At 40.8% G+C, this 17,567-nt stretch overlaps 1 protein-coding gene across 3 annotated transcripts in view; it reads left to right on the forward strand.

The window, feature by feature from the left end:
* Positions 1 to 9,586, forward strand: part of LOC110953967 (rab GTPase-activating protein 1) — an 83,636-nt gene extending 74,050 nt beyond the window's left edge. For all 3 annotated transcript variants that reach the window (XM_051938209.1, XM_051938207.1, XM_051938208.1), the window contains 2 exons: positions 2,207 to 2,407; positions 5,607 to 9,586. In XM_051938209.1, the coding sequence (XP_051794169.1) occupies positions 2,207 to 2,407; positions 5,607 to 5,729 (324 nt within the window). In that variant the 3' untranslated portion in view covers positions 5,730 to 9,586. The remainder of the gene's footprint in view (positions 1 to 2,206; positions 2,408 to 5,606) is intronic.
* Positions 9,587 to 17,567: the final 7,981 nt, after the last annotated feature.

Genomic DNA, 17,567 nt, shown 5'->3' on the forward strand with positions numbered 1-17,567 from the left:
TGACCCGGAGTATCTCTTTGTGTCTTCACCTGAAATCTTTCTTTTGTTGCGCCTCAGATTAGTCTACTTCTTTTTGCGCCAAAAGCCACAGGCATTGTGTTTTCAGCACCCGTTCATCATGTTTTTAGTGATTCTGTTTTCTCAGGAACGCCTTCAGGAGCTTTCTTCAAATTTGGCACAAACTCCAATTCAAGGATGACCAGATTTGGTGGTCAGAGGTCATCTCACAAAGCACATTTTTGGCCATAATTTAACAACAGAGTGCTAATTATGACTAAATTTTACGCAGATAAAATGATACAGTGATGACATTTTATATCCGAAAAGGTCAACTTCAGTGATACATCATAATGTTCCGCAAATACCCTTTTCTGGCCGTTTTTCAACTCCGTAACTCAGCAACAGAATGAAAGATCGTGGCCATATTTCACATTTGGTCAGATACTGAGCTGGCAACGCTAGATTTGGCTCCTCACCTTGAAACTGTCATGATTGTGTAGATCATCGGTGCTGCCGGGTGGAAGATGCGAGGTGAGGAGCATCAGGTTTTTAGAATTTGTAGCTTCTTCGCAGATGTAATCTTATTTGAAGCATCGCCTTCTGCAGATCTGGGGGGCAGCGTAGAGCCACCGCAGGGGAAGCATTAAAGACCAGAGCAGAAATATACAGCGAAACTTAAGCCGATCAACATGATATCATGATATATGAGGAGAAAATAAATGAGAAAGAGTTTGCTGCTGCAATCAGCTTGATGTTCCTCTTTTATTTCTTGTTTTCTCTATTATTTATTCTGATGTTTTTTTGGCTTGTGAATGGAAGCGCATCAGAAACAGTACTGAGCTACTGTTCAGGCTGCAACTTTTTGCTTTGTGGGAATTGAAAATGTGAACACAAACAAGGAATATGACTGTTTTATTTGTTTGTCTAAATTAACTTATGCATTTCAAAGTCTTCCCGAGAAGTATTATACAAAAAAAAAAAAATCGGCCAAAAATATTTTGTTGGACTTCCTTTTGCTTTGAGTATGACACTCATTCACTGTGGCATCGTTTCAGTAAGCTTCTGCCATGTCGCAGCATTTATTCCTGCTCAGAGGTCCATTAATTTTTCACCAAGATCTTATATTGATGATGGGAGAGTCAGACCGCTGCATAAAGTCTTCTCCAGAACGTCTCAAAGATTCTCAGTGAGGCTGAGGTCTGGACTCTGTGGAGGTCAATCCATCTCATGCCCCCTGATCCACTCATTCTCGATGTGAGCCCCATGAATCCTGCCATCGTTGTCTCAGAATACATCCATACCATTGACAGAAAGACCTGGTCATTCAGTGTATTCAGGTAGTCAGCTGACCTCATTCTTTGGGAACATAATGCTGCTGAACCTGACCAACCCCAGATCATAGCCCTAACCCCCACAGGCTGGTAGACACTAGCCATGATGAGGGCATCACTTCATCCTCCTCTCTTCTTACCCTGATGCCCCCATCACTTTGGAACAGGGTAAATCTGGACTCATCAGACCACATGACCTTCTTCCATTGCTCCAGACTCCAGTCTTTATGCTTCATGGCAAACTGAAGCCTTTTTTTTCTGATTAGCCTTTTCTTAGAGCTACAGCTGTTTAGTCCAAGTCCCTTGAGTTCCCTTTGCATTGTGCGTGTGGAAATGTTCTTACTTTCACTATTGAACAGACATGAGTTCTACTGTTGATTTCCTACGATCGTCTAATAGTTTATTCCAACCACAAATGTTCCTCACCACTATCCTTCCAGGTTTTAATAATGCGTTGGACGGTTCTTAACCTGATTTTAGTAGTAGACCACAGGGTATGTCTTCTAACATGGTTGTTTAAGAAATGACAAGCTCCTCACTGAATCAGCTATAGGGTTAAATAAGTTGTTGCAGCTGAAACATATTCATCTCTGCAGTAATTATCCAATGGAAGGCTCTTACCTGTTTGTTTTGTTAAATCCAGGTGACAGTGAATGAGTCGGGACAGACGTTAATGTAAACCTGACTGGTTGTCTTATTCAACCCCAAGATGGTATTTGTGTTATTTAACCAGCTGCAGCTTGAACTGGAAGGCTGCGAGAAGCACATTTTTTGAATAAAAAATTAAAACTTTGGAAGGCTAGTTGTTACCTCATTTCTGTCCTTTTAACATTCACTATTCTTTCCTTCTGTCTCTCTCATGTCCTCCTCTGTAGTCCAAAGTTGAAGGCTGCGAGAAGTGCAGCAGCCTTTTCAACAAAGAGGGTCGTGTTCGGGCCGCCGTTACCACGGCACCTGCAGGGGGAACCGAGGAGACGGACGAGGAGAAGGAGGGTCTGAAGAACCAGCTGAGGGAGATGGAGCTGGAACTGGCCCAGACCAAACTGCAGCTTGTGGAGGCTGAGTGCAAAATCCAGGTACAGTAATGCACAGTTCTGGATGCAGCGCAGCCACAGACAGATGAAAACTTTCAGAGGAGATTACGCCCACATACTAACCAGAGCTGCAGCAACATATTCAACACAACTAGGAACATACCAGAGATAGTTCCAGCAGGTGGAAGCTGCAGGCTTTATAATGGAACAGAAGAGTCACTCCAATCATTTAGATATGGGATGTTGAAGGTTAATTATCTCTTATTATCTCAGCTACTTGCTCGTATGAACCACAGTGCATCAGCTGCATAGAAATGAAAAACTGTTCATATTTCTACTGCAGTGACTTTATCAGCAAACGTAGCAGTAAGTACATGTCAGGGCAGCCGAGGCCCAACAAATCAAAACGGAGAATTTACTGCTAACAAGATGTGGTTAAAGAAGCTGGAAGCGTTGCTATCGGGCTCAGCTTAATGAGTGAAGACGCTGCTGTGATCAACAGTGTCTGGAGCAGAATTAGAAAAGAGCAGTTTTATTATAGCGGGGAGCTTTGAAACACAATTGAGAAGCGTTTTAAAACAATATGTGAGCACAGTTACTGTCATTTGGTGTAATTTAGGTCAGTTTGGCTGCTGAGACAGAGGCTAAATCATGGCGTGTTTGAAGAAAAACAGACAGAACTATTTTCTGACGGCGACAAAGAGCTGTGTGAGGAGTTTTTTTGGGCATGATGTCAAAGAGGAAGGGTTTCATCTTTTGGAGGACGATTTTATGATTAATGACATCCCTTAGAGGGAGAAGAGAAGCTGCAGATAGAAGAGAAGCAAAAAATAGATTTATGGGTCAATACATAATCGCGGGACTTTTTGTAACATAGTTGACATTTTTGCTGTTTTCAGGCCTAAAATCAACATGACCGCCTATAACCAAACACCACATATAAATTGTATTTGTATTTAATATTTAGAAGAATCTTTGTGTAAAGATTCTTCTAAATATTAAATACAATTGAGCAAAATTGAAAGTTATTCCTGAAGATATTGTCGTAAACCTGCTGACATGCCATAAATCCACACTTGACTCACACACTACTTTATATTAAATAACTCAGAAAGCCTTGGAGTCTTTCAGTCTTTTCTTCAGGAGGAAATGACATCATGTGGAGCAGGTCATGTGATCTGGAATCAACACACTTCCTGGAGAGGTGTTTCTGTACAGCCCGATCTCACGAGGATTCGTGAAACTGTCACGTAAGTTTTAGTTTCGGTTTCGTGCGCACCAACACGATTTCGTCATGTTTTTCGTGCCGCTCACCACGAAATGCGCACCAATGTATTTTAAACGGCGGACTTTTCGTGCCACCCAGAACGTATTTCAAACGAATGTGTGTATTATATTTTTAATGTAAAACCATGGCGAATCCAACGCTATATTTTGCATGACATCGTCCCTAACCATAACCCTAACCATAACCATAACCCGGTGGTACACTTACCTTTTTTTTTTTTTTTTTTTTTTTTTTTTTTCTTCCCCAATTTGCATAGGAATTTCAAGAATGTCCGGCGGCCGGCGGCCGCAAACGCGATCACACAAGCAGTATACGCCGATGGACAGCTTAGATCGTCATGAATCCGCTGGTATAAACCACTTTCAGCTGTGATTACCACAGCGGGTTTCGTTGTGAGCAACACGAAAAACATTTCGTGGTGAGCGGCACGAAAAACATGACGAAATCGTGTTGGTGCGCACGAAAAAGAAACAAAAAATTTACGTAACAGTTTCACGAATCCCCGTGAGACCGTGTTGTTCTGTAATGGGGAACTTAGCTGAAAGTGATTTCTGGGACACAGATGTAATTTGTTAGCCTAGCCACGCTAGACAACCCACGGCAACGAATTTAATTCTCTGCCAGGGTGAGTCTAGTTACCCTCCATAAGGCTCAAGGCTGGATGCTCCTAAAACTGGCCGGACCAATCACCATGAAGTGTAGAGTCAGAAGGCGGGCGTAACGAAGTGACGACAGAGGCGTGACGATTCTGACAGAAACAACCGGCGCACAATAAACAGTTATCTTTGGACTCGGCTTTGGCCACAGCCCTTAAAGATTTGAAGCTAAAATTCAACTTGAAAGATAAACAAAGGACGGCACTGAAGTGTTTCATTGAGAAGAAAGACGTATTTGGACTTATGCCGACGGGATATGGCAAATCCTTAATGTACCAGTTGGCTCCGCTGGTTGGGAAGCTAATGGGACTTAGCCACAATCCGCCGGGGCTCTAGGAACTCCGTCAGCCTATTCGTTGCGTTGATTGGTTGTACACCTACCCAATTGCTGCAGAGGGATTTGATAGACAACCTTTTAGCCCGCCTCCCTCCCTGTCGAGCGGTCCAAGACCCTTGTGCCGTCAGAAACATGGATGTAGCATGGCTAGGCTAGTAATTTGTTATTTTCCATATAATATTTGATATATTGGCAAAAAAGAAATATCTGTCATGATTAATTTTTTTGAATAAACTCATTTTATTATTGTTTAGCTAATTAGAAGGTCGTTGATATTAAATTGGGATGATTATTTAGTTGACATTTTACTGATATCCAGTCATTTTTTATTAAATTAATTGATTGTTTCCATAAGTAATTATAGAGGAAGGACAGGATTATCATGAACATAAAAACATAGGGTTTTTTTTTTTACTTTTAATAAAAATGTATGCAAGATATGTCCCATGGACTTCAAAAGTCCCTCAATTACACTCAACAAAAATATAAATGCAACAATTTTGTTTTTGCTCCCATTTTTGATGAGATGAATTCAAAGATGTAAAACTTTTTCCACATGCACAATATCACCATTTCTCTCAAATATTGTTCACAAATCTGTCTAAGTCTGTGATAGTGAGCACTTCTCCTTTTATTGTGGGCAGTCTAAGGCACACCTGTGCACTAATCATGGTGTCTAATCAGCATTTTGATATGGCACACCTGTGAGGTGGGATGGATTATCTCAGCAAAGGAGAAGTGCTCACTATCACAGATTTATGAACAATATTTGAGAGAAATGGTGATATTGTGTATGTGGAAAAAGTTTTAGATCTTTGAGTTCATCTCATTAAAAATGGGAGCAAAAACAAAAGTGTTGGATTTATATTTTCGTTGAGTGTACATATTGACCTTATGTTTTTTGTTGGTGGACTATCCTTGACTCTTGTCGTTCTAAATGAGGCTTTCTTCTTCATTTAGGACCTGGAGCACCATCTGGGTCTGGCTCTGAATGAGGTGCAGGCGGCCAAGAAGACCTGGTTCAACCGAACGCTCAGCTCCATCAAAACCGTCACCGGGACCCAGGGCAAGGAGACCACCTAACCCCACACCCCCCTCCAGCCAGTTTTAACCCGACCACGTGTGGAGCTCAGTGCAACTCATCACGCTGAAACCTCTGGACCCCTAACCCACCGGGCCATAACTTTTAACATTAACCGTTAAATCCCAGGATCACCTTTGCTACAGACCTATGTTACTCTTATCAGAAAAATGTCCTTGTGTTTCCTTCGTCCCACCTGATCTAAACGACACCGACCTCCCTCCTCTCCACCCCGAATGACTACAGCCGACCAATGCTGATGAGAAGGGGTTGAAAACAGAAGATGAAGTTCTCCCACAGAGACGCTGTGCTTCCACCGGTCCCAAAAAGACAAAGAAAGAGAAGAGAAATGCGTCATTGATTTCTGTCTTTGTACTGCTGATATTAAAGACCCACAGAAGGAAGGTAAGGACATCAGAACTGCAGCTGTCCTCACGGGATAGAGAAGAAAACACTCCGTCCTTCCTTACCGCTCTGTGTGCTCCCCCTCTAAACTACTGGCACAAAACTACCAGTCCCTGTACATTAATTGTTTTGTTTTTGTTTGTTTTAGGTACGAGAGCTAATAGACGCCTTTTCAAAACTGAGCTTTTTCTAATTTACGTTGAACAATACCTTTCTTTTTCTATGTGTGTTCACGAATGTGCTCATGTAAAGAGGATGTGTGCGAAAGTGCGCATGTTATTTTTGGTTTTTTTTGTGTTGATCGTGAGTTGCGTGTGAGACCGTTTGGGAGGAAAAAAACGTTTGAATGCATAAATAATTGACTGAAAACGTGTCGCGTAAACTGTGTGTATCAGAGGAAGCGGCAGAGAGCGCGTGAAAGTCTAAGGGAAAGAAAAAAGCACTAAGGTTACGAGTGTGTGCATGCATGTAAAGGGAAAAAAACTGCTTTTTCCTGGTTGTCTAGTTTCCTTTAATGTTCAAAATGTGTATATGAATGATGCTAAAGAGAAGTTTGCTGACAAAGCCTTGATCTGAAAGGTCGATAGAGATGATACCGGCGGATATGAATATGTAATTTATGGTAAAAACAGAAGCTTAAAAGCTGTTGTCACAAGCAGCAGCAGCAGCGTAACTCGCCTCACGTCAAATTTCAGACATAAGAAAAAAAAACACGCCCGAGGTTTGCTTGGTTTGGATCTTCCAGCACAAAGAAAATAAAAAAGGCTCCAATCTGTGCCAACCTCGCCGTGTGTTAGAACGTTGTTGAAACCCAGAGTGAAGCAGCTTTTGTTAGAAACCAAACACAACGGGAAACGTTACAGGAAAACACACACAGAAAGCTGTAATTCTTTCCACACACCCGTTAGAACCTCCTCGTCCTTTTCCTGGCACCAGCTGCTCTGCAACCTTTCACCTTTGACTCCCATGTTGTGTTTACAATCCAGTCAAACCTTTAGGAGAACACTAAACTATAACAGAGACGCATCACATTTCTATAAAAGCCCAGCAGCCTGCTTGTTACAGTCGCTCGTTGATTAAACCCCTCACCTGTGTGGATGAAAAATTCATATTAAGGTGGTTTTTTCCCAATGAAAATGATCCAGTCTTGCCTGAAGATGGTTTAAGCATAACTCTATGCTGTTGCTTCCTTTACTTTCACCTCAATGTTTAGCACCGTTGTGTCGCTGCAGCTCGAGCACACCAGCTCATCTACTCTACGCTTCACAATGTCAGGTAGTATTGGAGTAATTTAGCCGTACATCCTAGACACATGTTGACAGGATTGGTCGCTTGGGTTGGTTACATTTTAGACCCTAGAAGTCTGAATCTGTGTTTTTGAGATGGTGGAAACGCTCGGCCACTCGTGCGTCTTCTACAATATAAAATGTACAGTTTTACTTGCCTGTAGAGCAGACATCCATGACATCTGTATGTGCAGACAAGGTCAAGAGATTAGAAAGAGATATGTGTTTGGTTATCAAGATGAGACGGACGATTGGAAAAGGTCAACTGTGAGTGGCTGGAAAACGTGTTTAAAACCAGCAGGAAGGCCACAAAAGGCAAGAAGTGAAAGGTGCAGAAAGACATTTCAATGCATGGATGGTTAAATTTTGGTCTTCTTTTAGTTCTTGGTGATACCTTGCTAGGCTGATCACCAAACTACCTGATTTTTTTTTGATAGGAAATGCCAATTAATGCAAGAAATTGTCGTTTTTGTTGTCATGTGCTGATGGTATTATCACAGTTTGGCATTAGAATCTACTATCTCATGTATGAAGGTAGAACCTGGTGGTGATTGGATATGTAGATGTTTTTTTCTAGTGAAAATAATCCATTCCTGCCTGAAGATGGCTTAAATGTAACTCTGCGCTGTTGCTTCCTTTACTTTCGCCTCAATCTTTAGCCCTGTTTTGTCGCCGGCTGCAGCTCAAGCACGCCAGCTAATCTAGGACTCTGTTGAAACACTGTTAAGCTGCTTTATGCTTCACAATGTCAGGTAGTATTGGAGTAATTCAGCCATACATCCCAGACCTAGACTGATTCTGATGAAGAAAAATGATGCTGATAGCCCCATAGATGGCTAAATTTTGGTCTTGTTTTAGTTCTGGTGCTGCCTTGCTAGACTAAACACCAAACTGTCTGATTTTTGAAGAGAAAATGTCATTTAATGCAGCAAATAGTCATCTTAGTTGCCATGTACTGATGGTATTATCAGAACTTGACATTCATATGTAGGTAGAACTGGTGGTGATTGGATTGTTGGCCTACAATAGAATCCCTTAGTGTCGGTAGCACAGATAACTTTGTTCCTCTCTGGGTGCATCTCCTCCGCCGTGTGATAAAGCGTTGTCTCAAGATGGCTCCGGAAACATGACAGGAACTTGTATTTTTTCCAGCTGCCTGCACTCGGCTCAGCGGAGCACCTTCGGGACGAGCAGGAACAGGATAACGGCAGCACAAAAAGAATCTCACAGCTCACAAAAAAATCTGCAGGAATTGATCGGCTTTATCAAACGGGCGCCGAGCAAAATCCCCGTGAAACGTTTCCAACACCTTGATAAATTCGTGCCTCAGAGCCTTCGACGTGTTCGGGAGGCAGAAACAGATGTTTGCCGAGGACGGAGAGGATTTAAATATTCAGGCGGTGAATGAGTGTGAGTGAATGCGTTTATATATGGTGTCATGAATGTAGGGGGCAGAAAAAGTCACACTCATAAAGATGCCAGTTGACGAGCAGAAGTGTAACTCTGCACCTCCAGCGTGGATCGATGTCAGCAGAGGTCAAACAGTTGCTCTAAATTAGTCCGGAGAAGATGGGTGGAGCTCGTAAAGTGCTTGTGTGCGTTTTCACATTTAGCTGACTCAAAATGGGGTTCAACAATTTTGCAATTTTATTCCTATTTCAGCAGATAAAACTGAAAACAAAGCTTCTAAGATTAACTTACTGTAAATTGCATCTTAGCTAACATGAAAAGGTGGAATCTGATTGGCTGGAATCTACTACAAATCCCTCTAAAGGCACTGGGTTGTACATAACGAACATTTAAAAAATGAATATTGAAGTTTTGTTTATGATTTTCTACTCCGTAACTATAACTAATGTTACTTGTACCCACCTACCTGCTGCTGTGCTACAGTTTAATCCACAATGTTTTAGTTTTTAATGTTTTATTTTCCTTTTATTTTTGGTTTTCTGGCTTCGAGCTTCTCAGTCTGACTGCTGTTTGGTTAATTAAATGCCAAAACGTAGCTTTATCATCCAACGACAAAAGCATTATCAACGTGTGGAAATTGTAATAGTGTAGAATGCATTGTGTATACTTCATGAATTTCATTATAAAGATATCAACACAACAAAAGCTTTGTCTCTTTCTGTTTTTGCATCTTCCATGAAATAAACTAACAAACTTGTGAGGAGAGTATAATTGTTTAAGTCTGATTACGTATTTTCTTGGTTTAGTATGTCGTCCAAAATGTGATCAAAAACATCGTAGATTAGTTTGTCATCCAACATATCACTAAAACATCACAGTTTAATATGCCCAAACTGGTGCTTAGTTTGTCTAAACTATGACGTTTTAGTGAACTGAGCAGCCTTGGCGGAGTACTGCGCTCTCTGAGTGCTTTTGTCCTTATTGGTGTTTTGTTCCTTTCTCTGCCTCCTGAGTACAAAGGAGGCGTCTATAAAAAAAAAAATTCGAAAGACTACCATGTCATCTTCCTCTCCGGTTCGCCACCAACGTCTCGTATTGCAGCTGAGAAGGAGACAGAGATAAAAAGGCCCGTTCTGCTGGTATAATGAGACTTTTCTAAGTCACCTCTCGGGAACACTTTTGAAAATCTGAGTTTTAAACATGAAAATAAAACCGGTTTCTTCTGGCTAATTATGTCTTGTGAAAACAGTCTCTATCTGTCAGACACTCCAACGAGCCTTTTTTCCCTCGAGCTGGATGGAAATCTCTCCGAAGCTTGGAGCTCCTCACTCTGGCTGCACTTCTATCGCTCATCTCCCCCTCAGAGAACAGGCCTCCTACCATATGGCTGCATTGTTATCTGTGTCAGGGATGAGCTATTTTCCGCCTCAGCCTCCGTGTATGAAACGTACGGTGTGCGCCGTCTCACATATATCATTTGGGGTGTTTATAACTTAGTGCGGGGCAATAAAATTATCACCTTTAGTGATGATGGCCGTTGGGATCTCGGCTGCAGATTGCGAAGCAGCAGGAGTGAGGAGCTGGAAGGCCAGTACCTGCAGCGGCTGGAGGTAACAGGCGTCAGCATTATGCAATCAGCTCGTCACCTTCCCCTCCCCGCTTTTTCTGTCCTTCGTTACCGAGCTATAAATACGAGCAGCAGGCAGCAACAAAAGTAAAATGCTAAGGTGGAATGCTGATGGATGGAGTCTTGGGTTGCTGCTGAGTCGGGGATGAAACTCTGTATGTGTGTGTTGGAGGGGCAGCGTGGGGCCGTAAAAGACCTCCCGACAACCTTTTGAACTTCTGACTGCACACACACATACACACACACACAAGTTATTTATTGGTAGTGAAAACTACATTCTTAAAATCCATACAACTTGCTTACACCCTCACAGCTCTTAACTGTGTGAAAACCAGCTGAAGTGTTTTCTCACAACATCAAGGGTTCCCCCAGTCTCCATCCTGAACAGATCGGTGGTCAAGAGGTCAACTGTAGTCCAGATGTGGTCACATGAGCATTAATTACAAATCTCTATCACCAGTATCTGTAGCTGAAATGCTATCAGAGGCTCTTCTGAAGCTTTAGTTTATCATTTTATACGACTGGTGCTCACAGCAGCAGATTCTGCACTATTCCATCATCATCTGTGGTTTTCAACTTTATCTGATGCAATTTGTAAGAAATCCAGTCACGTACTTATTATTTAGACGACAGTTAGAATTTTAAAAGGTGATCCACTTTTACTAAACATCATTTTGAACGGATTAGCTTATGCATGGATGACATCATTTATTAATCTCTTTATTTGTACAAAAGTAGTTTAATACAAATTTAAATGTTCGTGTGTTTGGGTTTTGTGGTTCGCTAGTTAGTTAAAGCTAATTAGAACCTGTAGTCTCAGTTTCAAGAGTTCAAAGAGTCAGAACAGAGACACCGCATGCATCAAAAAAAGAAATAGGTTTGTGCCTGCAACGGAAAATTGCCAAAGTCCGACATGAACTATGCTTTAAGTTTTATTTATTTTTTAAAAGATTAATTGCGCAATGTTACTGTATCAGACTGAAAGATCTTTACAGAAGATAGATATGGATATATATGTGATATACAGAGATATTTATGGAGATAGATGGGTCTCAGTAATTCAAAAATTCACAAAAAAGGAGTGATGACAGAGTGTAATTTAAGTGCCTCAGTGTCAGGAGCTTTTAAGTTGTGTGGCCTGCAGGGCCGTCATGATTAGTTACACAAAGCTTTTCTCACAATGACAAGTCTCAATATTTGGCTCAAAGGACAAAGACCTGTTTCACAGCAGTTTAACGATTCATACGGCTCATCCCAGCCCCTTTGAAGCTTTACCTTTAAGTTACTTTTCAACATTGAATCAAAGTCAGTTTAATTTGGCATTTTTGACAAGAAATTACCCAAAAAGACTCTTTCATGTCAACACGAAAACAGATTTCAACAAAGTTATGCCAATTATTTAAAACTATAAAATGTACCCCAAAAAACTGATAGCGTAAGTATTCACCCTCTTCCAGTCGGTAAATGTACCTTTAGCTGCATTACGGCATTTCGCTTGTGTTGATAGTTCTTGATCCGTCTTGCACATCTGGACGCTGCAGTTTTACCACATCCTTCTTTGCAAAACAGCTCAGACTCTGTCAGGTTGCACAGGGATTGTAAGCAAACAATCCTTTTCAAGTCCAGCTACAAATTCTCAATTAGATTGAGGTCTGGGCTCTGACTCAGCCCCTCCAGAACATTTAGCTTTAAGCCATTTCTGTGTAGCTTTGTCCGTTTGCTTTGGGTCATTGTCTTGCTGAAAAACAAATCTTTTCTCAAGTCGCAAATCCCTTGCAAAGAGCGTCAGGTTATTCTCCGGGATTTTTCTAAACTTTGCAGCGTTTATTTCACCCTCTACTTTGACAGACCACCACCATGATGCTGCCGCCACCGTGCTTCACAGTGGGGATGCTACGTTTCTTGTCTGAAGTAAAAAAAAAAGCTTCATTTTTGTGTCATCAGATCAAAGAGCCCTCTTCCAGTTGACTTCAGGATCTCCCACATGCCTTCTGGTGAACTCTAGTTGAGTTTTGTGACATTCTCTTTGCTATTCTTCCATAAAGCTTTAACAGATGAACAATATTCAGCAGTTCTTACGTGTTGTCTTCATAAGAGCTGCTGCATGTAAACAAAAGTCCACAGATCACAGAATGAATGTGAAAAAAGCTGCCTGATTCTACAAAATCATCAAATTCAGCTTCAGTTCTGACCTTGATCTTCCAACCAACCAGCTCTAACTTATTCTCTTTACCACAATAACCTTAAATCCACAGTAATCATTATCTTACCTGGTGAGCCACACCATTTGAAGTCTGAAGAATCTTTCACTTATCTGAAACTTTTTTGCAGCCAGATTCTCCTTTTGTTTTTCTCACGTTCGCTCTGAGCTCATAAATGATAAAATATCAGGCTGCAAAAGCTCAGGTTTGGTGGATCCTCCTGCTGAGAATAAAGTGAAAAGGGATTGAGCTCATTTCATATAAAAAAATTCACTTCACTAATGATTTGGAGGAGAAATTCTCATTATTTTTCTCAACATTCCATGAAAACCATGAAAATCAGATGTCCTGGATTTGGCAAATGGTGTGTTTCTCCTTTGAGAATACCCTCAGGACTAATTGTTCACTAAGGAGGAAATGATAGCAGAGTAATTGGCCACAGCAAAAGCAGTGTGAAATTTGAACTCAAGCAAATATATTTCCTGAACAGGTGGAGGCTCTGCATTGTTCACACGCCTCACCTGAGCAAATGAGACAGAGGAGATGAGACTAACGAGATTAAATGCTCCGGATTTCACCTGGAAGGAACGCGACAAAACATCCAAACACACACAGAGACCATGGAAGTGTCTCAGGAACAAGAGAGAAAACAGGACAAAACCACTTATAAATAATATCAATGCCACGATGGAAACAACTAAGACTGAAGGTAAAAGTAGACAAATATAAGTCTATGTTCAAATTCAGCTGAATTTAGTGTTTTCTTTTTGTTGTTGTTTTTCTTAACCCTCCTTTTGTCTTCAATTACGGGCACAAAAAAAAATTGTTTCCTTGTCTGAAAAAAATCCAAAAATTCAGCAAAAAATCCCCCAAATTTCTGAAAATTTGCAAAACCTTCAGGAGGAAAATTCCAACAATTCCTTAAAAGTTTCTCTTAAAAGCACTTTTTTAAAAAATCCCCCAAATTTGGCAAGAAAATGGTTGTAAATATTATTTAAAAAATTAGTAAAAATCTTCCAAAAAACACTAAAAATATCTAAAGCGATTACATATATATCAGTAAAACTTTTAATATTTTCTTTAAGAATATTCACAAAAAAAATTAACCAAAATCCAATGAAATTCGCTGGATTTTGGTTGATTTTTATGTGAATGTTCATAAGAAACATTTCTAACATTTCTTTTTTACACCAAAAAATGTTCAAAGATTTCCCCCAAAAAGTTGATAATGTGGACATCAGAAGATTCACTGTGAAAATATTTTTTTTCCCCACATTTTTCCAACTTTAAAGCCGGTTAATTTTGACCCGCAGGATGACAGGAGAGTTAAATACGCTGCTGAATATCTGCGTGTGCTCAGACAGCTGTAGACTCGTATCCACAGTGATTTGGCATTGGCCGTTTGCAGGCCTCATTAAATGTTCTCCAGCGATGTTGTCGTCTATAAACAGGCACTGATGTCCCACGTCAGGAGGGAGGAATGAGTTCTGTCAAGTTAATCTGATTTGTGAGCACATCTTCAGTTTCCTGTTACTCGCTGAAATACAATACAGGTCATCTTAAAAAGTTGTCAGCGGTCCAAGGTCAGTTATTGCCGTGCGCTGTATAAATCTGCAGCCTGCATGCAGATGCCTCTGGGATCCCGTGTCCTATTAGTTCTCCAGATTAGTTTGTGCATAACTGTGAGATCAGAGAATGTGGCAGCGCTAGGAGGCACACGGCCAACTTTTATCACCAAACTGCGATCTGTCATCCGTGTTTCTGCTTCTGTTAAACAGCTTCTGTTCAGTATTTTCCTCCTCCTCCACTTTTAAACCCTCATTGTCAAACAAGTCTTTCCAGTCGATGGTTGTTTTGTTGTGTTTAGGTTTTCTCATGTTAATGGGAGCTGGCATGCAAACACACCATTACATTCACGTTTTTGACACCTCTTTCTGCAATGCCCTCATTTTTTTGTCATCTCTGAAGGGAAATAATACTATAAAAAGCCAGCTTTAAGCAGGAATTGATGCCATTAAACAGTAAATACTTCCAAAGCTCTGCCACGTTTGACACAATCTAGTGATACTGAGCAGGCTTTAATTTGTCAGGATCACTGTCATCGTCTGGCTTCATCCTCTCCGTCTTGTTTCCTTTCTTTCGGACAAAAGCACACGTTTTTTCTTCAGTAGTTCTTTTTTTTCTGAAAACACACGCATGGCCACAAATACTCGTTACTGGCAGGATGATTGGCGGCTGTGGCTGTGTGCTGATGGTGTTGACTGCTGGAGATGTCACTGGATACTCAAACTCAGCCATCAGCAGAGCCGCTCTAAAGATGAATGACAGCTCGTACTGCTGAACCGCCATGTGCTGAAACTCCAACGCAAACTGGTCAATTAATGCCCACAACTCCGACGCCGTGATTATGGCATGAGGTGTTATCACTATTAGGTGTCAGAATGTAACAGAAGGCAGTCTGAGGTGGAACTGTGATGAATATTAACACGTAATATCCAAAAACAAAGCAAGATGCTGCTCAGAATAAAAATCATTACCCTTGATCTGTGGTAAAATAATCTTAAATGTTCTGTGCAGTATTGTAAGTTTTAAAATACAGTAAGCAACACTCTATACATTTAACAGCAAACCTGAGAACAATAATAAACAGTAACAATACTCCATATTCTTAAATCATTTAATAGTGCACAGCTCAGCAAACATCATAGTGTTCTGCATAGAAATCACAAAAAGCTGCTCTCTTCAGGACTCAGTTATTAAATGTCAAAACAATCCATGTGACTCTAAAAACTCAACAGCTTTAAGATTAAACTCTCCACAAGGATCCAAAAAAAGTTGGACTTCTACATGAGAGCTTTAATTATTCTTCATCTACTTCCTGAAAAGTTTGGTCAAAAAAAAAAGACTAAAACTAATATTTTCAGCTGAACTAAAGACAGACTTTGTGATTTTTCTGCTCTCATGTTGTGTTGTTGTAAACTTACTCTTTCAAATAAATAGCCGCCTAATCTCCTGGAAACCAGTGTTTGTCCTGTTTTTATGTCACTCCTCGGAGATCCTAGACAGCCGGTTGTAATCATAGACTGTATAGAAAGATGGACGTAGCATCTGGCTCCAAAAATGAAGCCCACCCAGAAGTGTCAAAAACTTGCAATATCACGCCGTCTGCTAGGGTTGGCTCCAAAAAGCTTTTTCTCCATAGACCCCAATTCATTTTTGGAAAAAATAAAATTTGATAGACTGATTTTCTACAGCTCAGGATTTTTTTCCCGTTAGTTCTCATGGTCAAAATGAGAGATCAGGTGGCCGATCTTAAATCAATACTGAATTTTAAATAAATCGTTAAAGTTGGCAGAGCCAGGGGGCGTGGCTATACTTGATTGACAGTCCCATAGACTGGTCCTGCCCTAGTTGCTCTCTGGTCCAGTCTGTTTGATGACGCTTTTTACGTCACTGGCTCCAAAAAATCCAAAATGGCGACCAGGAAGTAGCAAAATCCAGGCTTCATTTTCTCAGCGTTGAAACCAACCGGTGACGTCACGGTTAGTTCACGCCTGGTTGTAATGTTTTTTGAGCAACACACCATACTATGACATTTTTACAGTGAAGGTTCGACTATGGAACCAGTTTGACATGTTCAGACGTTCTTTGTGTGAAAACTCAGAGATTTCAGGTATCAGAAGGTGGTTTTCAACTTTCTCTGTTAACTTTCTGCTTCAACTTTAAGCTAAATTTACTTCACTAAGCCAGCCCTCTGGACTTCCACTAAGCTGTGTTCCTATTGGCTGTCCAGGTGGCTGCTTGGTGTTATCAGGAACACCTGAGCAGCTCAGTGTCTTCCTGCTTTATGTCTGCAGTCAAACATTTCCTCTGCTTCTCTTCACTGAACTGGGTTTGGCTCCGTTGCTTTAGTTTCTTCTTTAGGTGTTGGCTTGCAGCTTCCAGCAGTAAAATCCTCTTTAATGTGTTTCTTGGTGTGTTTTAGGGCTTTGTACTGGATAGATGTCTTGGTAAATGTGGTTCTTTAGCCACAGTTAGCACATGGTGCTAATGTGTGCAGTGATTAGTGGGTTTGGTGCAGCTGAGTTGTGTCTTTATCTTGGCTGTAGTGAGTCTTTAGAGGTTTTTGTTTGTTTGTGAACCAACGTTGGTTGTCCAGAAGGTAAGAGTTCCTGTCCTGATTGTCTGTTTAAAGAGCTTCTCTGGTAGGCTGCAGGAGACTTTAGCGTTTATGTTGTGCTAGTTTGGTTTTTGTACGGTTTCATTTGGACAACTATCTTGAGGCCCCTCCATGTGGTTTAAGTGAGGTTTTCTGGAACAGTTCTACAAAGCAACCTGTAGCAGAAGAGACTTTGAGAGTTTTTAGGAAGTTCTGGAGACCAGACTTTAGAGCAGCAGAAACATTTGTGAGCAGTTTGAGCAGGAGAAGGTGAGCTTCAGAGTAGAAATGAGAAGGAAACCTTCTTGACCCGTGTGGTGAAGTCCTGTACCAAGAGTTTGAGGAGGTTGTGAAGAGTCTGTAGTTCTTTGGTCTGAAAGCACCAGAAGAGTCGACTCATTAAAGGAGAAAACGGGAGATATTTTTGGTTCTTCTGTCGCTCTGCAATTTCCTTAGACTGAATATCAAGTTTCTATTTTAAATGATTTACTGTGTGAGCCCAAGAAGACTTCAGTAAACTCCCTCCATCCCGTGAACACAACATACTTGATTACCATGTTAAATCTTTATTTTTTTTTAAATGTTTTTGAGTCTTAATCAGTTTTTTCTCTTTGCTTGTTTAGTTTTGTCATCTGTGTGAAAGGTGCTAAACAAATAAAGTTGAATTGATAAACTGAATAACTAACTCGTGATTGTGACAACAGAAGTATTTTTATTGTGATTAAAGGGTTTGCTTCATTTTTAAGGTTGGG

Source organism: Acanthochromis polyacanthus, chromosome 18 (genome assembly GCF_021347895.1).
Source record: "Acanthochromis polyacanthus isolate Apoly-LR-REF ecotype Palm Island chromosome 18, KAUST_Apoly_ChrSc, whole genome shotgun sequence".
Lineage (NCBI taxonomy): Eukaryota > Metazoa > Chordata > Actinopteri > Pomacentridae > Acanthochromis > Acanthochromis polyacanthus.